General features: G+C 30.4%; 2 protein-coding genes across 2 annotated transcripts in view; both read right to left on the reverse strand.

Moving 5' to 3' along the window:
* LOC139090688 (uncharacterized) overlaps positions 1 to 18,916 on the reverse strand; it is a 78,598-nt gene extending 59,682 nt beyond the window's left edge. The window contains exons 1-5 of the mRNA XM_070640489.1: positions 18,418 to 18,916; positions 16,539 to 16,873; positions 16,089 to 16,472; positions 13,424 to 15,997; positions 74 to 13,237 (exon numbers count right to left, since the gene is read on the reverse strand). Coding sequence (XP_070496590.1) covers positions 74 to 13,237; positions 13,424 to 15,997; positions 16,089 to 16,472; positions 16,539 to 16,873; positions 18,418 to 18,901 — 16,941 coding nt within the window. The 5' untranslated portion in view covers positions 18,902 to 18,916. The remainder of the gene's footprint in view (positions 1 to 73; positions 13,238 to 13,423; positions 15,998 to 16,088; positions 16,473 to 16,538; positions 16,874 to 18,417) is intronic.
* Positions 18,917 to 20,593: 1,677 nt separating this feature from the next.
* Positions 20,594 to 21,232, reverse strand: LOC139090689 (uncharacterized). Its single transcript, XM_070640490.1, has one exon. It carries the CDS (start codon positions 21,230 to 21,232, stop codon positions 20,594 to 20,596), a length of 639 nt encoding a protein of 212 aa, XP_070496591.1.
* Between the last annotated feature and the right edge of the window lie 4,536 nt (positions 21,233 to 25,768).

Raw genomic sequence — 25,768 nt, forward strand, 5'->3', positions numbered from 1 at the left:
ATGTAGAGTGAAATATTTTGTTAGTCACAATTAAAATTTTAATTTCTTTACACGTGCATAGTAATTAAGTTACCTTAGCGCTTTCAACAACATCATCCGATGGTATTTCTAGTAAATTGTCGAAAGCTGTCATTTGATTCTTAAAACGTGTCAAAACTGTTTGAATTTCTGATGATTTATTTGCAAAATTATTCCAAATGTTAATACAATCTTCCAAATTTTCAATTGTTGTCTTTGAAAGAAGTTCCAATTCATTCCATTCAGTATCCATTTGTTTTAATTCTTGTTTGATTCTGTCTTGTCCTTCATTGTCACAATTTGGTAACAACTGATTACTTAATTCAATGGTGTTACTAATTAGCACTTTTCCTTCTGGCATTGATTGCTCAATTCTTCTTATGCTTTCTAATTTATTCAAGGTCAAATCTTTTTCGCCATGTGGATCAGAGTGCTCTTCAATATCTTTTCTTGCGGTTTTCATCCAATTGTAAGATTCAATATAAGATTGTTTATATTTCTCGTGATCACTTAATTGATTTTCCAGATTTTCAATCTTCTTTTCTAAAATATTTTGAAGTTCAGCAAATTCTTTCAATCCTTCATCAAATTCTGATGAGTCAATATTTTCTTGTGTAAACTTTGCTCTAATCTTATCGCAAATTTCATTGTAATTTTGAGCTTCACGTTGCAAATTCCTTAATTTTTCAAGAGCTGCTTTCTTATCACTCAATTCATTATAAACTTTATCATCCGATGGAAGTTGTAATCGTGCTTCATCTAACCATTCCTTCAAGATCTTATATTGTTTACTGATTTCTTCTAAAAGATTCAGACGAGTTGTAATTTTTTGTCGTACATCATTGACGTCGTTCATAAGCGTATCAAAATCTTGTCTTAAATTGTCTGCATCTTCTTCAATTTTAGCCACACCATTTGATTCAGTGCTGACAATTACTTTTTCTTTTAATTCTAAAGCATAACGCAGCTTATTTTGACCTTGTTCAAGAGACTGCTTAATACCTTTAACGATATTAAGTTTAGCCTGCAATTCATTGATTTTGTTGGGAATAACTTGACATTGATTCAGTTTTTCTCGTACTCTATCAAGCCAGTCATCACACAATTCTTGCATTAAGGCATTATGTTGTTGATGTTCTTGATATTGAATTTCTAGTCGTTTCATGATTTCTTTAGACATTGATAAGATAGTGTTGTATTTAGTTGTAAGCTGAGTAACAGTATTACTTATTCTTGTATCAGAGCAAATATCAAGCAAGGTTTGTGCACCAATATTCAAATCATCGAGATCACGTTGCCAATCGAAAAGTGTTTGCAATAATGATTGGAATTTCTCAAGTGCGATTCTTTTATCTTCCAAATTAGTTTGTAACTTATTAAATGATTGTACAATTCCTTCCTTTTCATTAAGCCACTTGAAAGCTTCCTCTTGTTTTTTGTCGAATTCTGTCCATTTTGTAATGCCTAGTTCAAGTTTTTTCTTTGAATGTTTTGCAACATCAACATAATTGTCGAATTCTCCTTGCATTAAACCAACTTCCTCTTCAATTTGATCACGATCTTCTTTTGAAGCACCACGTATGGCAATGTTTGCTTGTTCTAAAGCTCTTTGAAGTTTTTCTTGTCCATTAGGAATATCATTCTCTAATGCTTTCAATTGAGTCAATTTTGATATTAATGTTTCTTTGTCGCCGGAAGGTTCAGAACATTTATTGATTTCTTCTTTTGCATTTCGTATCCATTGCGCAAAGTCGTTGCCAGCATCCAAAAATGCTTGCATTTTTTCTACAGTGTCTTTCTGTTTTGCAAACAATTCTTTTGCTTGTTTTGAAAGTGTTTCATACTTTGAACTGATTTCAGTTACTGGAGCTCCTTGTTGTAAGCCAGATGCTTTTGATGTAACTGATTGAATCATTGGTTCAAATGAAACAATATCTTGAACAATGTCGTTCGTTTGTCTAAGATTTGCCTTTCTTTCAACAAGTGCAGGTTGAACTTTTCTACTTTTTGCTGCTTTCTGTTCTGTAACTTGTTGAAGTTTTGCCTCACGATCATTAATCCATTGTTGTAATTGATTATAACTTGATGAATAATCTGCCCATTGCAATAATTGTGTCTCGAGATTGACTTTTGCACTAGTCATTTTCTTTGCCAAGCGATCCCACTCTGATTGAATTTGTTTAATTTGAGTGTTGATAATTTCCTTTCCGTCTGACTTGGTATTTTTTAATGTTTTCTCTCCGTTGTTTACTGTATTTTGAACAAGATTCTGACCTTCTTCACGTCTATCAATAAGATTTTGAATGCTGCTTAGTTTTGACATCAATGCATCCTTGCTTGTCATGTTTCCTTCAGAACATGATTGAATGGTTTCCTTTGCTGTTGCCAGCCAGGTCGATGCCCTCTTATAATAATCTTCAAATTCACGATGTTGATTACAATTTACTTCAACCTTTTTCATGACATCTTTAGCAATATTTGTTAAAACTTGATATCTTGAGTTTATTTGTCGCAATTGGCTTCCTACACTTGAATCAAGATGTGATTTCAAAAGAGGTGCGGCAAACGCATTAAATTTATCGATTTCTTCCTGTTGCTTTTCAATTTTATTTATAATAGCTTTCATGTCGACAACTTGTTTTTGCTTGTCTTGAAGTGTTGGATGAAGCGCAAGCTTATGATTCTTTACCAAAATGTCTGTTTGAGTGATCCATTCGGATAACTTTTCATATTCATCTTTGTAATCTTTATAACGCACCATCGTATCCTCTAATTTCTCTTTTTCTAAACGAATTTGCTTGAACAAATCTTCAAAGCTTTGTTTCAAATCCTTAATATCGTTCTTTATGATTTGCTGTCCATTTTGTGATGTACTTGCAAGAACTACTTCAGATGTACTTTGTAAATGTTCTAGTAACAATTCACCTTGAGCTTGTTTATTCAAAAGTGATTCTAAAGGAGCAACAGACTGCTCAATTGACATTTTATCATTTAGAGCCGTTTGTTGTATCATTGGAATTTTTTCTCTTGCTCTATTAATATAATTTGATAAATTGTCATATGCCTCTTTATAAACTCTATGATCTCTAAATTGTTCTTCTCTTTCATAGAGTAATTTCTTAACTCTCTCAAACACTTTATCAAAGTTTTGAAGAACTTCTTGTGCCAATTGTGCTGCGGGTGTTGATTTTCCCTTTGTTATCATTTCTAATGTTTTGGCTTTTAAGTTGTCAACTTCAATTTTTTCAACGCGTACACGTTCTTCAACATTACGTATTAATTCCAATTGAGTGCGTTTTTCTGGCATTGTTGTTTGGAATTCTGTTAAATCATCTAACAATGCTTCAATGGCTTCTGTTGATTTTCTGATGTTTTGAATTTCATCTGACAATCCCGACCATTGACTAATTGAGTCATCTAATGATGAACGAATATCAATCATTTTCATTGTGCATTGTGACCATTCATCATGTAATTTAGCAACAGTATTATTAATTGGTTCATGTCCAAGGGCTGATGTATTGACTAAAACATTTTGTGCAGCCTCAACTATTTCTTGTAATTTATTTGAGCCATCTTCTTTTAACAAGATCAATTCTTGGATTGTCATCAATTTATTTTCCATTTCTTTTTGTGAATTTCCGGATAGATCTGAACAGTAGTTAATTTTAGACTTCAAATCACTAAGCCATCCTTCATAATCGGATACTTGTCTGTCAAATTCTTGATGAATTAAGTAATATTGTTGCCATCTAGCTGTCAAATCTTTAATTTTATGAGACAGTTGTTGATATTTTTGAACAAGTTCATTAACAGAATTCTTACAACTTGAATTAATTAGTGAACGTAATAAAATCTGGGATTTTTCAGTGACATTATCAATTTCTAATTCTTTTGCTCTGATTTCGCCTTGCAAATCTTTTAACTTATCGTGTTGATTCTTTTTCTCTATCAATGTTGACTTAAGATCAATTGAATGCATATTACTTTCAACATTTCTAACCCAATCCATACAAGAATCTCTAAGTGACTCAAAGTCATTCCACTGATCTAGTTTATTATTGATACTATCGATAATTGCTTTAGTTGTTCCATTAAGATGTTCCCATTCTTGTTTAGATGTGTCGATTTGTTGTTGGATATTGATCTGACTGTCCTCAATTGTATTAGGTATGACTTTTTTACCTAAATCGCAAACTGATTCAACGCGATGATATTCATCAGGCAGTGAAGCATCTAATGTTTTAAGTCTTTCCAAATTTGAAATTAAAGAAGCTTTGTCAAGATCAATGTCTCCCCATAATTCAGCTGTATTTTGAGTTGCTTGTGTGAAATTCTGTGCTTCCATAACAGCAATAGAATATTGCTGATGATCATGCACAATACCTTCATACTGTTCAGAATATTGTTTTGCATTGTTTGCGAATTTATCATATTGTTCAACAATTTTGCTCGACTTTTGCTTAATTGCTCCATCTGTTTCTGAGCTGGATGTCAAATTTTTCAATATGCTAATATCTTTCTGATGACTGTTGATATCATTTAAAAGGCTTTCATATTTCTGTTGTTGTTGTGTTTTCTCATCAAGTGTAGCTTTATATGATATATTACCAGAAATGTCTGGCTCTATTTCATTCAACCATAACTGCAACTTCTCAATAAGACTTTCAACTCCAGTAATATTCGAAAGCTTGAATTCTAATTTTGTTTTCAAATTGATAATTTTATCATAAAAATCTTCAATTTTTTGTTGCAACTCTTGTACTTCTAAACGTATCATTTCACGTCCAGTTGAATCTGTTGTAGAATAAAGATTTTCTGCAAGCTCGACGACTGCATTTAATAATTGATTCATTTGGGTGTTGTCAGCTAAAGAATTAACTTTATCTGCATAATTTTGAAGTTCTGTTCTATCAGAAACTGCATTTACATCCTCAAGGTTAGCAAGGATATTCTTTGCTTTAGTGTATTCATCTAAGCATTGATTGTATTTATCTTTGTAAATTTTATGATCATTAACCATTTGCTCACATTTCTTCAATACCTCTTTTGCAGCATTTTCATCTGATAGATATCGTGATTTTATTTGTTGAACAAATAGTGTAGTTTTGGATTCTCCACATGATTGAATCAATTCGGATGCTTTGTCAGATAAAGTATCGAATTCGTTTTCGTGCTCTTTTAAGTTTGCAAAAACACCTTGATAATTCTTCAATGTCTCACATTTTTCTTCATATGAAGCCTTAAGTGCAAAGTTCTTAAGAGCGTTTTCAGTTTCTTCAAGAAGATGTGTTAACTTGTCACATCCTTCTTGATATTGACGCCACAAACTCAATCTATCGTCAATATCTTTTTTAATTTTACCCAATGCATTTTTAAATTTATCATACTCAACAAACATCTTGTTGACATCACTGCTAAGATTTGATGTGATTTGCTGAGGCAAAACTGCTGAATTTTTGTCGACAAAAGATTTGATTTCATTCAATTTCAATTCGTCTGTTATAATATGATTTTCAATTTCATTTATTTTTTCAAGTTTTGCTGATAATTCACTCTTTGTGCCCATAAAATCAGAATAAATGGTCAATTTATCCCATAGCATCTTTTGATGTCCTAATTGTCCTTTGTGCATTTCATTGAAACTATTCAAAATGTCCATTATATTTTCTGCATTTTTCAACATATTTTGGGCTTTGTCTTTAGCATTAAGGAATCTCTCGTTGATTGATAAAACAGCATCTTTTTCCGTCTGATTGTCTTCGATTACGGCAGCCTTTTCGTTTAATGTTTCAATTAAACGGTTATGGGAAGTAATTTCATGGCATAATGATTTTAATTTTAGTATCTTTGTACGAATTTCTTGTTGTGTTACAGCCAAATTCTTTTCTTCGTCACCAAGAGCATTTTCAATTACCTCAAGCCATTTATTAAGTTGTTGAGATATATCTTGATATAAAACCCATTGATTTGACTTTGTATCAATAGATTTTTGTACGTTCTTGAAATCTACAACAAGTTTTTCGAAACGATCACGAATTGTTCGTAGATTTTCACGAATGCTTTCGCGTCCTGATGCACTTGTTTCGGGTAAAACTTTTTCACTTATTGTTGTTAAATTGTTAATTATTGAATCGACTTTGTCCTTTTCAATGTTCAATAACTGTATTGATTCTTTCTTTAATGTTTTAATGTCCATATTGTCTGTTAAGTTTTTGATTTCATTTTCAAGTTTTTCTAATTCAGCATCAGCTTCTTTATATTTCTCTTCAAATTGCAAGTGATCATTATAGATGTTTTGTAAACGATTTACCACTTCTTTGCTTAAGACTGTTAGAAGCTTATAGCGATTTAAAAGTTGGTTGCTCATAATTTTAATCTTTTCAACTCCTGTCTTGCCCAGAAGTGAATTTGAAAAATCAAAGAATTGTTCAACTTGAGGCTCTTTACTCAAAATTGTATCTTGATGGTCCTTAAAACTATTGAGAAGTTCAAGTTTTTCTTTAAGGTCATCTCTTTGAGGCAACTCTTTAAAAATGGATTCATAATTTTTACACCATTTTTTGAGCTCGTCATGCTGCTCTTCAAATTGTTTCCAGTTATCATATACATCGTTTTGCTTTTGTAAGAAGTTGTCAGCTTCAATATAAATATTATCAAATTTATCTCTCAAATCATTTAATTCCTTGAGTAAAGTTTCACTTCCTTTAGGTGATGTATTAATTGTAACTTTCTCAAACAAATCAACTAATTTTTTCAATTGATTGTCACCAGTTGGCTTTCCAGCTTTAATTGCTTCCAATTTTTCAATCTTCTTTAAGATATCGCCTTTCTCACCCTGTATATTTTCGCATGGCAAAAGCTTTTCTACTTCATCGTTAATCCAATTTTTCAAAGTTGACAACTCTGTATTATAAGCTTTATGAATGTTAACAGCATCACCAAGCTTATTCAAAAGATCTTCTGACTTTGTAACAATGTTTTTGAAAAGATCTTTAATTGAATCCAAATATTTTTTGATATTTGGATCTTTTGTGTCATCAATCAATTGCTGTGCTTTGTCGCAAACTCCATCAACAAGTCCTGTTTGTGCAATTATTTCCTGATGCATTAATTTGTGATTTTGAAGTTGAAGATTCTTTTCTGGAAGAGTAGATCTCAATTCTGTGTGTGATTGAATAGATTTTTCTACTTCCTTTAACCAATTTGATAATTGTTCTTGTGCATCATTGAATTCTCCGAATTGTTGCACACATTGATCTATTTTTTGGCCTAATCCAATTAAATCTTCATTGTAGTTATTCCAAGTAGTTTTCAAATATTTTAATTGTTGTCGTAAATGTTCACGTCCATCTGGACTTGTATGTGGGTAAAGACCTTCACCTTGAGCAATCAATTGCTCAAAAGTAACATTGTCATTATTTTGTTTATCTTGCAGCTCTTTAACCTTCTTTTGGACTTCTTGGAGACCATCCAAATTTCCAATAATTTCACAATTAAACTTCAAATTTTCCTGATCTTTTTCCATTTCATCTTTGAATTCTTGATAGCTATCGTTGAATAGCAAGTGTTCATTACTATAAATCTCATACCGATTTATAAGATCTTTGCAAGCATTCTCTGCTGTTTGGAATCTGGTAGTAATTTGCGAAAGTTTTGAATGATATTCATTTTCAGAAGGAAGTTTTCTTACTTCTTCATGAAGTTTAGAGAGAGTTTGTGATTTTGCTTTAATATCTTGTAAGAGATTCTTAAGCATGTTCAAATGATCAACTTTTGTTTCGTAGCTATTCTTCAAATTTTGATCTTTGATTATTGCTTCTTTCTCCTTTAAGAATCCTAATAATTCTGAAAAGACATCATTGAATTTGTCACATTGATCCTTAATCATGGTATATTTCAGCTGATTTTCTTCACACATTGCCAAAAATTTAAGCCAGTCATCCTTTTGTTCTTTGAATGAATTGAATAAATTTGGATGACCTTTTTCATGAGTTTGGTTCATAACAACATTTAATTGCTGATAACATTGCTCTAATTTATCATCCAATGCATTTTTCTTTCCTAATATTGTTTGACTAAACTTGATATTATCATCAATGCTCTTTGCTTCAACTGTATCGGCAATAGTTTCATCCCAATCATTTTTAAGACCCAATAACTCATCACGAAAACCTTCAATTTTACTGTCAAGTAATTCATGATTGTTAATATGGTCCTCACAAGTTGCAATTTTATTTTCAATTGATTGAAGCAAATTGTCATATTCCTTTCCAGTAGCTTTAATTCTTGCTAAAGTATCCTTATCAGAAATACTCATAGATTTCGATTCTAATTGTTGCAGTAAGTTTTTGTGTAAAGCAACGTCCTGCAATAATGTTTTATTTGCATGCAATGCTGTTTTCTTTTCCGGTAATGTTGCGTACAGTTCAGACGAGAGAACCTTTGGTGATGTTTCGGCAAGCCATTGTTTGATTTGTTCATGATTTTCTTCAATTGATGTTTTTTGTGAAATATCAGAATCAAGTTTTTTAATCAAAGAGTTTAATTTCTTATGGGTTGTCTCATAAACATTTCTTAGCTGTTTCAAATTTTTCCTTATTCCTTCACGACTTTCCATTGTAACGCCAGTATATAAAGCTTCTCCCTTTTCATTAAGGGCTTTTAATTCATCAAAGCGTGCAACCATTTGATTAAGTAAACTTTTCAAATCCTGAAGTTGAATTTTTGATGAGCTGGCTCCTGAATCGGCAAGTTTAACTAAATTATCAGTTTGAGATTTAGTTTCTGTTAACCAAGTTGTGAAATTATTGTTTGCATCATTATAGTCTGCATGTTTTTGTTTGTAATCAGCTAAGCGATCAAGGATTGTGTTAATCAAATTGGACACCATATTATAACGAGCAGTTGTTTGATTAACAATTTGATTAATGTGAGCTTCTTGATTTTTAGTATTTATTGCATTTCCAAGGCTAATAAGATCCAGTAAACTTGGCTTCAAGGCTTCTATTTGCTTCTTATATTCTTGGACATTCTTTTGTTTATCGTCTATAGTAAACAAATCAATTTGATAAGCAGTTTCTCCTTTTGTTTTTATTTCAAGATCTTTCAAGCTATTAAGCAATGCTTCAGAAACATTTTCATACTTATTCCATAAACTAATGTTTTCTTCCAATGACTTTTTAATATCATTACAATCGCTGACTAGTTGTTGATAATTATTATTTACTTGATTTTTCATTTCTACAAGGCCGGGTATGTTAACTTTCTTTAAGTTGCTAGCTTTTTCTAATGACTGATCAATATCTTTGAGCTTTTCAATACAATCAATATTGAATTTTTCAACATCATTAAGGGAACTAAGTTTAACTTCCAAATTGTATTTGTCACTGGAAGCATCAGGCTTGCACCATTTAACCTTTTCACATTGTTGTAAAATAAGTTTAGAACAATTAATTATTTTATCTTTAATTGTTTTTTCAACATTTGCAGCCAAATTTTTCTTATTTTTGGCGTTGTTTTTAAGAAGAACATCTTGGCGTTTTTTGATATTTTCTAGCTCCTTAGGAAGCGATGACTCTTTTACATTCGGGAATTTCTCCAACAAAGAATTAAGGAAGGATGATAATGCTGTTAGCTCTTTATTATTATGATCTAAATCATTGTCAACAGCATAACATTTGTTTAAGTTTTCAATAATTTTTTCAATTTCACCACTGGTATCATCACATTCAATAATTTTATCTCGTGCCTTGTTGATATTTTCGTTTACTGTTTTCAATTTGATTTTAAAATCTTTTTCATCTTGAGAAAAGGTGCTTGCAATATTTTCTAAGCCTTTAACTCTTTCATCAATTTCGGCAAAACGTTCATTGATAATGTTCAAAGTATGTTGAATTTGTTGTGGTTCTAATGTAATTCCTTGAATTTTCTTTATTTCATCAATTTTATTTTCCATTTCTGTTTTGAGATTTAAGTATGAAGGCAGCTCAACTTTATATTTGTTCAATCTTATAAAGCCACTTTCAACTTCTTTCTTATTTTCGGTTGATTCAGATATAATTGCATCAATATCATCAAGCCAATTATTGATTTCTATTGCAGAATCCTCAACTTGTTGCCATAATGATGAAATGTTATCAAACAAAGCAGATTGTGTCAATACTTTTTCATGAGCATCATTCCACAAATTCTTCAATTCTTGAACATCTTCTGCAAATTCAGGAGATTTGCGATTGATATTCTCACAAAATTTAAGCATTTCATTTCCTTTACGATCAATGTCATCAATTTGCAATTTTATTTTTCGCAGTTGTTCCAATTGTCTCTTTACTGTATCAACATTTGCATCCAAAACTGATTTAGCAATTTGGTCATTAAGAATTTCATGTTCATTTACAAATGGAATACCAAGTATTTCATTTTTAGCTTTTTCAATGAGCTTCTTATAATCAGTTGATGCTTTTGTAAGAAGTGTGAAATTTTGAATAGATTCATCGGTGATGTCATTCAAATTACCATATTCTTTGTCAAGCACTAAGAGTATCTCTTGGACATTAATCATATCATTGAAATCGTCTTTAATTAAGGCATTACCTTCTTGATGAATTTGGTTCATTATAGGTTGGCATTCAACTAATTTATTTTTGACATCAACAAATTTATGTAAAGCCTCGTCGAATGGAATCACTCTGCTATCAACCTCGTCATTAATTTGATTAATATCTTTTGTAAAACCATTTAAGCTATCAATAACTTTTTTCTCAAGATTTTTGAAAACGATTTTCTTTTCATTTAGTTGTTTATTCTTGCTGAGCTTTGTAGTGCATTTTTCTTTGAGATTTTCTAATTCAGTTTCTAAGCCATTAACTAAAGGAACTGCATACTCTACTTTGTCATAATCATTTTTAATACGGACAATTGGTTTAGCATCAAGTTCTGAAGCCGTTTCTTTCCACTCTGGTAAGCAGCTTAGATATTCAACGATACTTCCTGAAGTCTGTTCAATTTCAGCAGGAGTAGAAATATCAGACATTTGTTTTCCTTGATGTCTCAAAAATTCTTTAACATCTTTCACCCAATGTAAAAATTCTGCCCACTTTTCTAAATAAGTTTTCTTGTCGTATAGATTATTATTTAAGTTTTGATAGCCACTTGCTAAGGCACTGTAAGTATCATTTAAAATCGTAGCTTCAGCTGGATTTGCTGCAACTGCCATTTTCTTTATATCTTGATAAATATCATTAAAAGCAGTTTCACGTTCATTATGTTGTTCAATTAAAGCATGAATCATTTGTAATGAAGGCTCAATATTTCTTATAGAAACGTTGTCAATTTCCAAAGTATTTTTGCGAAGATTTTCCATCCAATTATTGAAGTTGTTAAGTTTCGAATTGATTTCTTGATTGGTATTTATTTTTGAGCTAATAGTGTTAACTTGTGACTTAACTCTTTTGCCAATACCATCAATTTGATCTTTGACTAATTTTAACTTCTCTTTTATGATTGCCGATCCTTCTGGAGATAAGTTAATACATAGTTTTTCTGAATGTTGATTTAGTGAAACAAGATCAGCATGCTTTCCAGATAACTCGTTTTCAAAGAATTTCATTGTGTTAAGATGTTTTTCAAGGTCATCAATACCACATTCAGCAATGTTGTTATCGATATTATTCAAGTGATTATTGCTTTCATCAATCCAATCTTCAAGTTGAGCAATTTGATCATTGAAATATTCCCAATTATTGGTTAGTGTACCCATTTTTCCTGCAAGAATATTTGAATTTTCATAAACCTTTTTCCACTTAGCCTGATAAAATTCAATATCATTTGGCAGAAAATCATTTAATTGAATTTCTTCTCCAATTTTTGCAATTTCATCAAGCTTTATGATTTTCTTTTGGCATTGCTGTTTATAGAGTTCAATATCATTACAATATTGTTTTGCATCATTAATAACTGTTGGTTGATAATCTTCAATGCTTAATGATTTTGGTGCATCTTCTACCCATGGTTTGATTTCATTAATCTGAACTTGATATTGTTGCCAATGTGTTAAGTCGTTATTGATAATTTGGGCATTGTTTTGAATTGCATTATTAATTCCACTCATAGTTGCATGAAGATTTCTCACTTCATTTTTCAACTTCTTAGCTTCCATAATATTTCCTTCTTTAGGGGCAAGATCAAATGCATCGCTAGACAAAAGCTCAAAAGTTTTCATTTTATCGTTAAACTCAGCTTCCAATTTTTCTAATCGTTGTTTTCTTTCTTCTGGTGCCAAATCAGCAGATTTTAATGACTCAATAATTTGAGGTGCAATTTGAGTTGCCCATGCATGCAAGTCAGACAATCGCTTTTTATAGTCATTCCATTTAGAATTATAATTTTCAAGATAATCAACACGATCTCTTAAATGATCAAGTGTATTATTAAAACGCTTATGTAAATCTCCCATGTCTTTCAAGAACAATTCTTCTTTAACAGGCGTTTCGGCAACTAACTTCTCAAATAGTGTCCCTAATTTTGAAAATATTGGAACAGCTGATTTCTGAAGATGAACTTGTAACTGCTGTTTGTTTTGCAAATCTGTAATACAATTTGCAGGATTGGTTTGCAATGGAGTTACTGATCTAAGTTCAGTTTCTGCAAGATTGACTAGATTCAATATTTCACGTTTTTGGTTGTCAAATTGTTGCCATATATTTTCAACATTCTTCAATGTATGCAACTTTTCTTGTGTGGTCGAATATGTGTGATTCCAGCCAGTTTCCAAATTCTTGACTTCATCAGAAATGAATGCTGGTGCATGAACATCTTTGCTTAAATCTTTGCCTCTTTGAAGCATAGTCATAATATGACCACGTTGATTATCCAATTGATTTATAGCAGATTCTTGTATTTTAATCATTTGTTTAACAGTATTTAAATTTTCTGGTTGTTGTGCTGTTTGACTAGCAGCTTGATTAGAAATTTTTTCGAGAAGAGCAACAATGGTACTAACATCTTGTCGATACGTGTAGCATTTTGAGAAAACTTCAGTTTTTATCATCGTTATTTCAATAGTTGGAATAAGAACTTTGTATCTTGCAACAAGGTCCTCTAATTTCTTTTGTTCTTCATGAACAATATCTTCTGGTGCATGAGAAATAAGATAATCAAGTGTTTTTAATAACCACTTCATATCTTCTCGTTTTTCATCAGCTTCAGTACAAATGTTCTAAAAAATAAAATTAAAATTATTTTGTGTATTTTTTAATTTGTTTTTTAATAAATAGCTTATGATAGAAAATATAGCATACAAAGAAATTTACCAAAGCCTTATCAAGATGCTTAGTTTAAAGGGAATTAGGATATAGTGAAAATTAGTATTTGAAAGAAGTTTAGTAAAACTTTTTTTCTTTACCTGGAAAATTAACTTTTCTCGTTCGAATTCTTCTAAAGAGTTTAATTCCTTAGTCAACCTTCCAAGAGATTCTTCTACATTGTCCATCCACTTTGAGATTTGTGCAAACTTTTGAAGATAGTTTTTCCATTGATCGGGAATTTGTTGTAAATCATTATAGATGATGTCAATACGCTTGCATAAATTCTGCCATACGATTGATTTGTTTTGATATGCTGTTGTCAAATCCTTATCATTAGGCAATTCAGCATTATAGTGAGTAAGAATATTGTGCATTTTTGATAGTGCAACTTCTGCTGTTTTCATTACTGGACTTTGTTGGAAGAACTGAACATGCTGAGTTAATAATTCGTCCAGATTTTCATTTCTATGAAAGGCTTGTTCTTCATAATTTAGTTCTTTTTCAATGTCACGGATTAAATGAGTAAATTTGATATTTTCAGTATAAAAATGAATTTTCATAAGATGTAATGGTACAATTGATATCAAGTTATTCCATTTTACTTGCAACTTATCAACAATATCAACAACATCTTGCTTTCCAGCAGTAGGCAAATATTTTGATAAATCATTAGCAGCATTAATGAAGTTTTTGACATATTTATCATTCAAATTTTCAAAGAAATTTATTTGCGCATCAAGATCTTCGCGATTGTCTGTTAATGGTTGTGTAAGCCAATGATTAGCTTTTTTAAGATATTCTGCAAGTTGTTTTTCAGTTGTTTCAAAGCCATTCCAACATGCGACAATCTCGTGTAATTTTCTTTCCCACTGTACAGCATTGCTCACAACATAGTTAAATCTTTCATTTATTGTTCTCATTTTTTCTTGAGCAGCAGTTGTATCCATATTGTTCTCTATGTCTGCTGCACGTAAAAGGTTTTGCAAAACAATATTTTTACTTTCAAGCATAGATTTGTAGTATAAAGTTTTTGCGAAAAATTGTTTATGTTTTTCAAGTTGCGCGATAGTTTGACTCTTTCTTGTTGCTAAACTATAAGTACTTAATAAGTTCTCAGCATCATCAAGCCACTGTGTGATTTCATTTTGACCCATTTCAATTGATTCTTGTTGTGATAGTAACTGATGGAATAATTGCATTTTAACGGGAATTTGAGCTCTGATACAAACCAAAGCCTCTTTTTCCTTTTTAAGCAACTTCATTATACGATCAACTTCGTCTCTTGAAATGTCAGGTATAAGAGATTGAAATGATTTACTGATATTTCTAAATAAGTCTTCCATATCTTCCAATTCTCCACTGATTTTCTTTAAATCTTCTTGATGTTGTTTTATTTGATCAGCAGTATTGAGATTTTGACGAAGCAATACAGATTCAGAATTTCGTAACCAACTACATAAAGTTTGAATACCATTTTCATAAATTTGACGATTTTTAAGAATATCACCAGCATGAGTGTATTGTTTAGCATATTGATATATACGTTCCCATCGTTGACATAACATATGATAGTCATGGTCTAAGGCATTAACAGTTTCGCGATCACATGTCGCTTTTAAAAAGTTATAATAGTCATGAAGACTATCAAAGCTCTTTTTAACCAATGCAATATCTTTGAAAAATTCTAGACGTTCCATTTCTGGGAATCCTAATGCATTTTCTGCTGCATCCATCCAAGAGTCAAGATCTTTAGAGATTGTATTATATCTCTTCCAATTGTTTAATGTTTCTTCCAGCATTGTTTCAGTACATTTTAGACCTGTCGAGACACTCTTCCAACGATTTTCTGTATCGCTCATAAATGTGTCAATATCATACATATCCTTACTAGTTAAATTTCCATCAACTTGATATTCTTCAATTACTTGCCGCATGTCAACCAATGCTCTCTCAAATTCTTCAACAATTTTGTTACGAGTTAAAAAGCTTCGAATTTGATCAAGTGAATGACGAACTACATCTTCGTTTCCATAACGAACACTAGAAATTTTATTTTCAAGCAAGTTAAGAAAAGCAATTAAGCAGCATTTATGTTCCATAAATTTCAATCTTATGCGACGCTCACGAGCTTTAGGTTCAATATCAAGAAGACGTTTCTCGACATATTCAAAAATTTTTGGTGATATATTTTGATATTGTGGATTGTTTTTGATACCATTAAATTTATCCAAAACATCTGGATAAGCTGCAAAAAATTTCTTGTGTGTTTCAATTTTTTTACTGATCAGAGCTGCTGTTTCTTCATTCATTGTATTTGGTAAATCATTATCAATGAGCATTTTCTCAGCTTGATATAACCAAACACCAATTGCCTTAAGTTCACCAGGAAGATTATAATCGAGATACTTCTTCCATTCATCCAAAAGAGTATTCAATCTCTTCTTCGAATCTTTATATTCAATCAACAAATTATCGGGAGCATTGACGGTTTGTTTGATTTTATCAAAAGTTTCATATTTTTGATTCGTAAGTGCAACAGTCTGCATGTACATTTCAACATCAAGTGGATAACTTCCATTCATGTTATCGTATTTGATTATTTGTTCACGAATCCATTGTAGTATGTTTTGAAGTTGTTGGAAGTTACTTTCAGTAGAAGTAGCTTGGAATGACTAAATTTTTGTTCAAATAATAAACAATAGAGAGTTAAACATTTATCAAATTTATTAAAAACCATAATTTTTTTTGAAATTGATTACTTACCTTTGCCTCAGGATATTTATGAAGGAATTGAGCTACATAAGTCATTACACTTTTCTCGTCAGGTTTAGCCAAGTCAACATCGTCTGGATCAAGCAATTTAGGAATTCCCAATTCACTTTCGGCAACATTGAAGCTGGTATTCAAACGATGCTTATTTGATGCATCTTTATATTTATTAATATCAATGAGATTCTCATCAATTGCATTAATGAGACCCATGAATGCGTAGCCATCACGCCAGCTGGGTCCAAAATCTTTTACTTCTATTCCAAAATCACTTGGAATTGTTTTTGAAACCCATGATAACAATTGTTTCTTTCCATCTGTTCTACTACTTGATGGAACATTTTCCATATAGTTCATAATACGACTATTTTCCTCAATCTATGTTTAAATAAAATTGAAGCATTTTAATGATAAGTAAATAAAAAAAATTAAAAAAATCATTACTTGGAAATATAGAATTATTGTCCAAATTAGACCTAGCACAACGGCAGATTTCCCATCAACCAAGTCAGTTGAATTGATGTTAACTAATTTGATTCGTTTACTTGCTAAAAACTGAAGGGCAGTATTTGCATTGCTAAGAAAATGAGGTCGTTTCATATTTCTACCCTTTTCTACTGGTAAGCGTTCCCCTGATAAAATTTCCAGTAAGGCAATAAGTTTGGTTCCATCACGCAAATCTGAATACAAGTCTTCGATGCGTAAAGGAGGATTGCGTTTAGCCAAATAGGAATTGATCCAATTGACGAAAGTTTTCTTTTGAACTCGTTCTTGTTCATCTTTAGGGAAATAAAAATTAAAAAATGATGACATTAGTATAAGCTAGTAAATTTTAATTTGAAGCTTTTCTTCTTTACTCAATGCGCATAGCTATAAAATTAATTAAATTAATAATGGAAAAAGTTCTATTGATTGTACCACATGAAGCAATAAGTTTACATTTCCTTTGGAATACATGTATTCTAAATGCACTATAATTTGAAGAAAAAAAACTTTTCGATAAATGTTCATAGTTACTGAATTGCTTCAAGTTCATAAAACCTCAAATGTTTCCCCCTGTTTTTCGTTCATGAAAATTGTAATTTTTATACATCTTTTTGTAACTTCAAACCACGAAACTAAAAGCCTGACAGACGAAACTTCCTGGTACGCATAGTCACATACTTTACATGCTTGCAGTTTTAATAATAAAAAAAACGAAAGGGGAGATTTTATGGAACATGAAAATGGTTGGCTTAATTTTAATCATAAAGGAATTCTCAGTTTATTTACTAGAATTTTTATAAAGTTTTTGAAGTATGTAAAATGCTTTTAACAATAGTTAAAACTTTTCGTTAATTTCTATTGATATGTAAGCTTATAAATCTAATTTTGGATAAAAGTGATTTGTAAAGTAAAATACAAAAGGAGTGGTCTACCAATACGTTCAATATTATGTTAAATAAATTTTCAAATTAAAAACATCTTACAATAAAAAATTTACGCAAATTAAAAACTACTAATAAGCATCATAGCTTATAAATTATATTGATCTTAGACATCAGAAAAATAACAGTGTATTATATATTAGCAGAAAACACGAATTCATGTTTTCTTCTTCACATTCAACAGTGGACGAAGAGAATTTACGAACCATATTTAGCGATTATGTCATGTCATTTACATTTTTCTTCATTCAATTTCTAGCTCACTGTGGCTCTCTAATAAAAGGCCGCATATGACCTTGGTCATTTTATTTGTGTGTGAATTGTGTATTTTTTTATTTTTAAAGTTTATTGAGGGGGATGACTACTTGACAAAATAATCGATTCTCGGAAATTACCTTAAATATAAAACTTCAAATAAATATTCTTCAAAAGAATAAGAAGTTCTTATAATTTAAGAGATAAACAAGTTAAAGAATTTTTTCCACCAAGTAGTCTTCCTCCTGAGTTTAACATAAGCATGTTAAAGAGTTGAAATAAATTTATTGGTATAAATTTCCTATAACAGTTTGTTTGTTTGGTTTTAAAGAATATATTATTTAACATATTAAAATCTCGTTATTCTGTTATGAGTTTATGATTCATAAAATATGTAGCAATATATGGTAAGAAAAAGTTATTAGCTGTAAGCATCATAATGCAACTACGTAAAGTTCAAATAAAAAAAATATCATAAATTATTCAACTTTTACGAATATATGTGTTGCTTATAGCAGAAAACCTTGTTTCGCATTTGAAAGCATTCGATTTTTTGTTTTAAATACTCTTGCTTTGCGTCCAATAAATTGAACTTAAAAAATATATAACTTATCCGAACTAAAAAGTGATCTAATAATTACCTCTCATTTGTGCAATATGTGTATCATATTCAAATTGACTACTTGAATTCGCTGATCTGTTAACAAGAGGCGAACTGAAAGCTTGATTATGATGCGATTTATTTGTGAAATCTGAATACCATTCATGCGAAATTTTTTTATCATCACCTAAATGTATTCTTATTAAAGTAGAGTGGACTTTTTTGCCAGAACTAGTTTGACTTAGTGAAGATGAAGATCGAAAACTTTCTTCAGATGGAAATCGATCACTGGATGCGATCGATGTCGAAGATGATTTTGAAAAGGAATGTGAGTAAGAATGTGGGAATGTATGATAATCCGAGTCATCAGGACCTGGACTTTCTAAAATTTCTATTCCAGATACATTTGGATCACTATAGATTTTTTTCGTCACACGCCGTGAAGAAACTCGTTGATAACTTTCAGTGCGGTCAACTTCATCGTGACCTTCAAATGCTTGATCTTTTTTATTAGTTTCTTCCATACTTCTTTTTAAATATTCTTTTTACATTTTTCCAGTTATTATTTTTTTTTATTATAATACACTTTTAAATATTGATTAGAAAACACTACTTTAATAGAGTTACCACGTCACACTAAAAATGCTTTCAGAAAAACAATTTTCTTTTCATTAAATTTCCATACAAAAAAATTCAAATTAATTTTCTTGAATTTCACCACTTTAAAAAATTTAAATCCTTTTACATATATTTTATTACTTTTATTATGAACTCTATTATTGATTGCACAACTTATTCGTGAAGAAATGCGTCTAAAAAACACAAAATTTCATCTTTTTCTTCAATAAAATTGATTTTTGTCTTTTCCTCTCACAATAAAATGTTATAGAGCGCCATGTATAGCTTTTTGCGTCTTAATTCATCGAATGCCGGCTCTAAACTGAGTAATATGCTCTCTTTTCTGTTATATGTAGTAACATTGAGAGAATTTTATGTAAATTGTTTATGTTTGTGAACTGCTGGTATGAATGAATTTTTGTGTACTCATAATATGTATCTAATGATAAAAAAAATTGTTTTCGCGCCAGTTAATAATGAATATTACTTTATTTAAGAAATTCTTAAATAATTTAAAATTGTCTTTATAAAGGTATTATGAACGTCTTTTACTATGATAAATTGAAACTAAGTTGAAATTGACTTTAATATTGCCTGACAGTAACTCATAAATCTCTAGCGTATCGATTTAATAAAGAAAATTTATTGTATTGGCATTTTTGATGTTAAGGAATCCTAAAAGAAATAAATCGGAACCGAATCGGTAACCAATAAACAAAATTCCCTGTTTACTAGGGGTAAAGCCTTTAATGAGGTCAGTTAGTTTTAAAGCAAAAACTATCGGTATGCGTTCATTAATTTTTGTTTATGTAGTTAAGCTACTCGTTACTAAAGCAACTTGTTATGCAAAAAAAGAAATAATTGATAGAAGTAATCTATCACGTGGTTATTCAAACAACTGTATTAGTAAACAAATTATATGCCGCACAGTATAAACTTAAACAGCTGATCGTGAGTACAGTGTGCTTTCAATCGTCTGTTTTATTTATAACATCAAACAAAATCTAGATTAAGTTCACGAGACTTCACCACATTTTCGTTTACAAAAACTATAGTCGTTCTAATTTTACGCATTCATTCACACTGACAACGTAAATAAAAATTTTAATGCGTATTTATCTAATGTTTTTTCGGATGTACACAGAGAGAATGAAATACGCATACTATTGCGCAATTCTTCTTCGTTTTTATTTTACTCTCATTTTCATGAAAACTCTCACGCGGCTCTCGGAGAAAATTTACTTCGGAAAAGAGCATTAAAAAATCTTCGGTTTGTTTACATTTTTTACACGTTTTGATCGTTCAACGTTTATAGTATATACATATACAATTCGTACGTTCAAAAGACATTTCCGTATGTTGCATTCTCTTCTCTAAAAATAAACCTACAAAGTTTATTCTTTAATTTGTAAATAAATGTGCGAATAACTTCAGGAAGAAAAAAAACCACATAAATTTTTCTTATAAAACTTCTTGTGTTTCAACATGTAGACATAATTAATTATAATAGCTAGCAAGAGAGTTCATTTACTTTGCTTATTATTTTTTCTTTGTCTGGTTCGTTTCAATTCAAAAGGAGCAAATAAATATTAAATTTTTTACATACCTTGCAAATAGGTAATTGTAGCTTGGTATTCAGCCAATTTTTCATCGACGTAATCTTGCGATTGTTGTGCTATGATGTCAGCGGTCGATGGACGATTTTCATTTTCTTCATCATACACAGTAAATCCCCTAGTCAAATTTGCCGGTTCAAGTGGAACAACATAAAAGTCGTTCATTGATTTAACATGATCACGCTCCATATACATTGGAGTTGGGGAAAATGGAGGAATACTGCATGGTGTTGAAGCAGTTGGAGCAGGAGAAAAAGTAGTGCGGAAGGGACGAGGATATGTCAAATCTGGTTGTTGATTAATTGGAGACATTGGGACATTCTGTTGTTGTTGCTGAATTGATTTTTGTTGTGGCGGAATCGGATGAGATGGAGAAAATCTTTGTGATTCATAAACAGTTGTAAATCCCGTTGGTGTCTGGGGCATTGTTCGCCTTAATGGAGGAGTTGGGGATTGCTGTGTTTGACTGAATGGAGGCGTTTCAGTAAGTTGACGAGCATTAAATGTCGGAGTTGGAGACCTTTGTCGCAGCTGTGCAGTTGGCGACATTAATCTTGGTGGATTTGATCGCATTGGCGATGGTCTAATCCAACCAGGTTGTTTATTTTGCTTGTCAGACATTTTTCTTCTTTTTTTAAACTTTTTTATTTATTCATAACTGTAGAAGACAAGAAAAGAAAAGAAAATGTAAAATGTGAAAGGATGTGAAAAGAATTAGATCAATATCGAAAGATGAGATACTACATGACAGCTGTAGTATTTAAGCAATATACTCTTTCAATCCATTATTTTTCGCTTATAATTTTTCATTTCGAAAATTTAATAATTAAGAAACTAGATACATAGAAGCAATGACATAATAATGACTCAACGGACAAAGCAGTCATAAAAATTTTTCTGGTTCATAAATGCTCACATTTTTAAAAGTCGTTTTTAAAAATCGCAATTTAGACATAAAATCCAATAACTTAACCCCCAACCCTTCCCTCGTTACAAAATAAAAGTTTATTGAACTCTTGGTTACGACACTGATCTCAAAATTTGATAGCTACAAATCTAGCTTTTAATAATCTGAACATCTTTAATTGAAAATCTATAATTAATAATGGCTTATGGTTTGCAAAATATTATTTTTCATAAAATTAGAATGTTTTCCGGATAGCAATAAGTTAACAAAAATAAAACTTCAGTGTAAAACTTTCATTATTTTCAGAATGTGTGTCACAGAACTGCTATCATTTTAAATTAAGAAATATTATTTATGTTGTTAAATAAAGATTTCAAAGAATAAAGGCAAACATGAAAAGATATGAATCATTTAAAAAATTTGAGCACTTAGCTTATATGTTTTATAATTAGTTGTAAAATGCAATAAAACCCTAATTAATTTACAACGATGTCTTTTTTTATATGGATATTTAGCGTTTGATTATCGCATCGTCTTGGGTTTTGTCTAAATACTTGATAAATTTTTATCGGATATAAACTACAAAACGCTATAAAGATTATAGTGGATATACACTTGAGACATTTGAACGCTTAAAAATTTATTTTTGGCTAAAAACATTTTTGTTGAATGAGAAATTTGGTGAAGTATTCGAATAGAATGATTAACAGATTTACAAGAATTTTGACCGGCATAGAAACATGCATAGCTCAAATCACCACATTGCCATTTCCACTTAAGTATTCTTTGTATTCATAAATATTCAAAGGGTCGTCTACTTATTTTGTAACTTAAAAACAAACTTTTTGACATAAAAAGTTTTGTTTAAATTGTCATAAATTCATTTATTACTAGAATAATCCTCCACAAAGAATAGTGGGAAGATCTTAATTTAACGATTAGTATGGTTTCTATTGGGATTTATATAATAACAAACAAATCTCAAAAAGTTTTACAATTTTGGTAAAAATAATTTTTTGCTATGAAATTTGATGTTTATGAAAAAGGGGCGGAGCTTAGAACGGAATGACAGACAGAAGGACAAATGACTTAAATTATATATTAATTGAAATACTCAAGGTATGGAAGTACTAAAATATCGTCACCGATCCAGTCAAATTCCTTCTATTCCAAAGAGATCGTTTGCTTTTAAATTACGTTACGTAATAAGTGAACGATCCTTAACTCAAATTAAAAATAATTAATTTTATTTCTGTTTAATTCATGTCTTGACTTAAAATCAAATACACAAAGTGAGTGAATTAAGACACCTTAATATAATATATGTGTTTTATGAGCAAGATGTTCGAAACACCCACATCTTTTCAAGAGATTTCTTTTGACACATGGCGTACAAAAATAAATATCGTCGTTCATTGATGCTTTAGAGAAAATTTGAAATTAGAGTTCATCTTTGTATTCATCCAAATGAAATTTTACACTTGAAAAACAATTAATTTGCCAATACATTTTTAAAAAGAAAAAAAAACCACATAATCCTCAAAATCAACAAAATATTTTGGGATAAAATGTGTGTTTTACGAGATACATTTCAAAATGCTGAATAAAACCAATTTATCATAATTAGCGTATCATTTATCATTTGTGTCTTTTTCAACTCACATAAATGCACACTAAAAATTACCTAGAGTAAGTGATAATTTTTTTCATATCAACATTGACTTCCAGCTAGCAAAATGTGTGAAGTAATATGAGTTATAACTTACTATACAAATAAAAATTACATTAGAACGACACCGCAATCACCTTCAAAATGACATTAAACACTTTCCGATAACTATAAATTTTCGAAATGACAAAACGAATGTACCCGTATGTACAATAGTTCAAAATTTACTTGGTCAAGGAGACATAGATGTGCACATGTGAGAAAGATATATGTGTTGGCATAGAAATTGCTAATTTGTTAAGCATCAGAAAATTTTTCAAATAGATACAAAGTGTGCACGAAAAAATAAGAAAAAGAGCAAATAATTAATGCACACATTAAAAGTCATCAAACTGCTATAATATAAGAAAATGAGAGATATATTTCTGCAAAATTTTTATTTATGTGATCGTCGTTGAATTGTTTACATGTGCATTTAAACTTAGTGTAATGAAAGTTTAAAGCAGTGTTGTCCAAACTTTTTTGAGCGAGAGCACTCTTGGGATGCAGAAAATTTTTCGCGGCACACCATTTAGTATCAAAATTATTATACCAATAAATTATATGCTGGAAAATATGTTTAATTTGAACTAAATCCTAGCGTTACTCTAGCGTCCGCCTTGAGATCTTAGGTTTTGGCGCTTTAATTGAGCTAAGTGAGTAAAAATGTTAAATATTCTGAAAATTTTTTTTGGGATTTTAAAATTTTAGCGCGTCACACCTGAGCTCGTTTTACGGCACACCAGTGTGCCAGGACACACTATTTGGACAGCACTATTTTAAATTATGGTAAGAAAATCTTATAATGTGTATCTAAATATAGCACATTTCCTATTGGGAAAATGTAAAATGTTTGAGTCACTCTGAATTATTTCTTTATTGAACACATGCAGATATTTCTGCGGTCCTCACTGATATTTTTTTTTAAAAAAATTTAAGTATAGAAAAGTGGACAGGATGAAATGTAGCGTTTCAAATTATCACGACTTGAATAAATGACTTAATTTTATATTATGTCTTGGCTTTTTTCTTTTTATAAAAATCAGTGCACGCAATAATTGTTTTATTTCAGATTAAATTATTTTAGCTATTTTACCAAGCATAAGTACAGTATACTTCAAGCTCCATGAGTGTTAAAATATTCTTTGCATCAAATACCGCACATTTATTTGCTTGCTTCGCTGACCGTACAAATCAACTGTGATGCATGGTCTTTGTTAGAGGCTGCATATTAAGAAACATAAATTATTGATTTATTTTTCATATTTTTCTTTTTATCAACAAAGAAAAAGCCCTATACAATTTAAAGATTAAAAATTGTGTCTCTAGATAAAATCTTTAAGTTCAATAACATTTGAAAATGTAGGACATTCAAGCATCTTTTGACAAAGTATTTAAATTTGTTATCAAAAAAGAAATAACGTCATCTGAAAATTTTTTGTTGAAAGAATAATTAAGCATATCACTTTGCGACCCACGTGTCGAAGATAAATGCGAAAAATCGTTGCGAACATTTTGAAAAACACCTTGTGACGTATTTAGTTTTTGAAATCTTCGTGAATAAAATTCAAAGAAAATTTAAAGACAGAACTTTCTTGGTTTATAGAAAGATTGACTAATTGATTGTGACGTGCAGTATCAAAAATGTAAAAACTTCTAAGCATGTTTTTCAAACAAAGTAGAAGAAATAAATAAGACCTAATTCGAATCTACCATATGCTGAATGAGTTATTGATTTTTCCAGTGAAAATTTAAAAATCTTTAAACTTATTTTGGCTTTGGTCCATCTATACATGCATATTGCAGTACAAAATATTTATAACATTTTTCTAAAGCAATCATCGATCGTAAAATTCCAGTAAACACTCTCGATGTTTTTAGATTTACATCACAGAGTTTGAACACAAATGATGTATTAATGTTAACGGTTCATTATGAAAATTTTTTCGCATCTCCATTTTGGCATCTCACGGATTAAGTTGATTAAACATGTTGTTTACATCTAGTTGATTTCCCTTCAGGAATAAAAAGTAAAATGATTACTCTCTTATTTTTAGTGGCAGTTGGTTAAAAACTTTTGGTCCAAGACAAATAAGATCATCAAGTTGCATTTACGAAATCTGGGAAATTTCAGTTGTCCTTTTCTACGACCATCAACTATAACTTCAATGTCATCGTGCTTCATAAGGATGTACTTTTTAGTTAACAAAAGTAAGTTTAAGAATGCAATTCCTTTAACAGGCAATACATTAACAGCAATATCACTAAATAATTTTTCAGTTGAAAATCTCCTCTCGAGTCCAAACGCTGTCTTCAGAGCTTTATTTTTGAAAGTTTTTTTGAGTGAATCCATCTATACATGCATATTGCAGTACAAAATATTTATAACATTTTTCTAAAGCAATCATCGATCGTAAAATTCCAGTAAACACTCTCGATGTTTTTAGATTTACATCACAGAGTTTGAACACAAATGATGTATTAATGAAATTATGATTGCATCTTTAAAAATAAAATGATACTCTGATGGCATCATTAGTAT

This window comes from Chironomus tepperi, unplaced genomic scaffold, assembly GCF_022539635.2.
Source record: "Chironomus tepperi strain 1889 unplaced genomic scaffold, CSIRO-AGI_Ctep_v1 contig_219, whole genome shotgun sequence".
NCBI lineage: Eukaryota > Metazoa > Arthropoda > Insecta > Diptera > Chironomidae > Chironomus > Chironomus tepperi.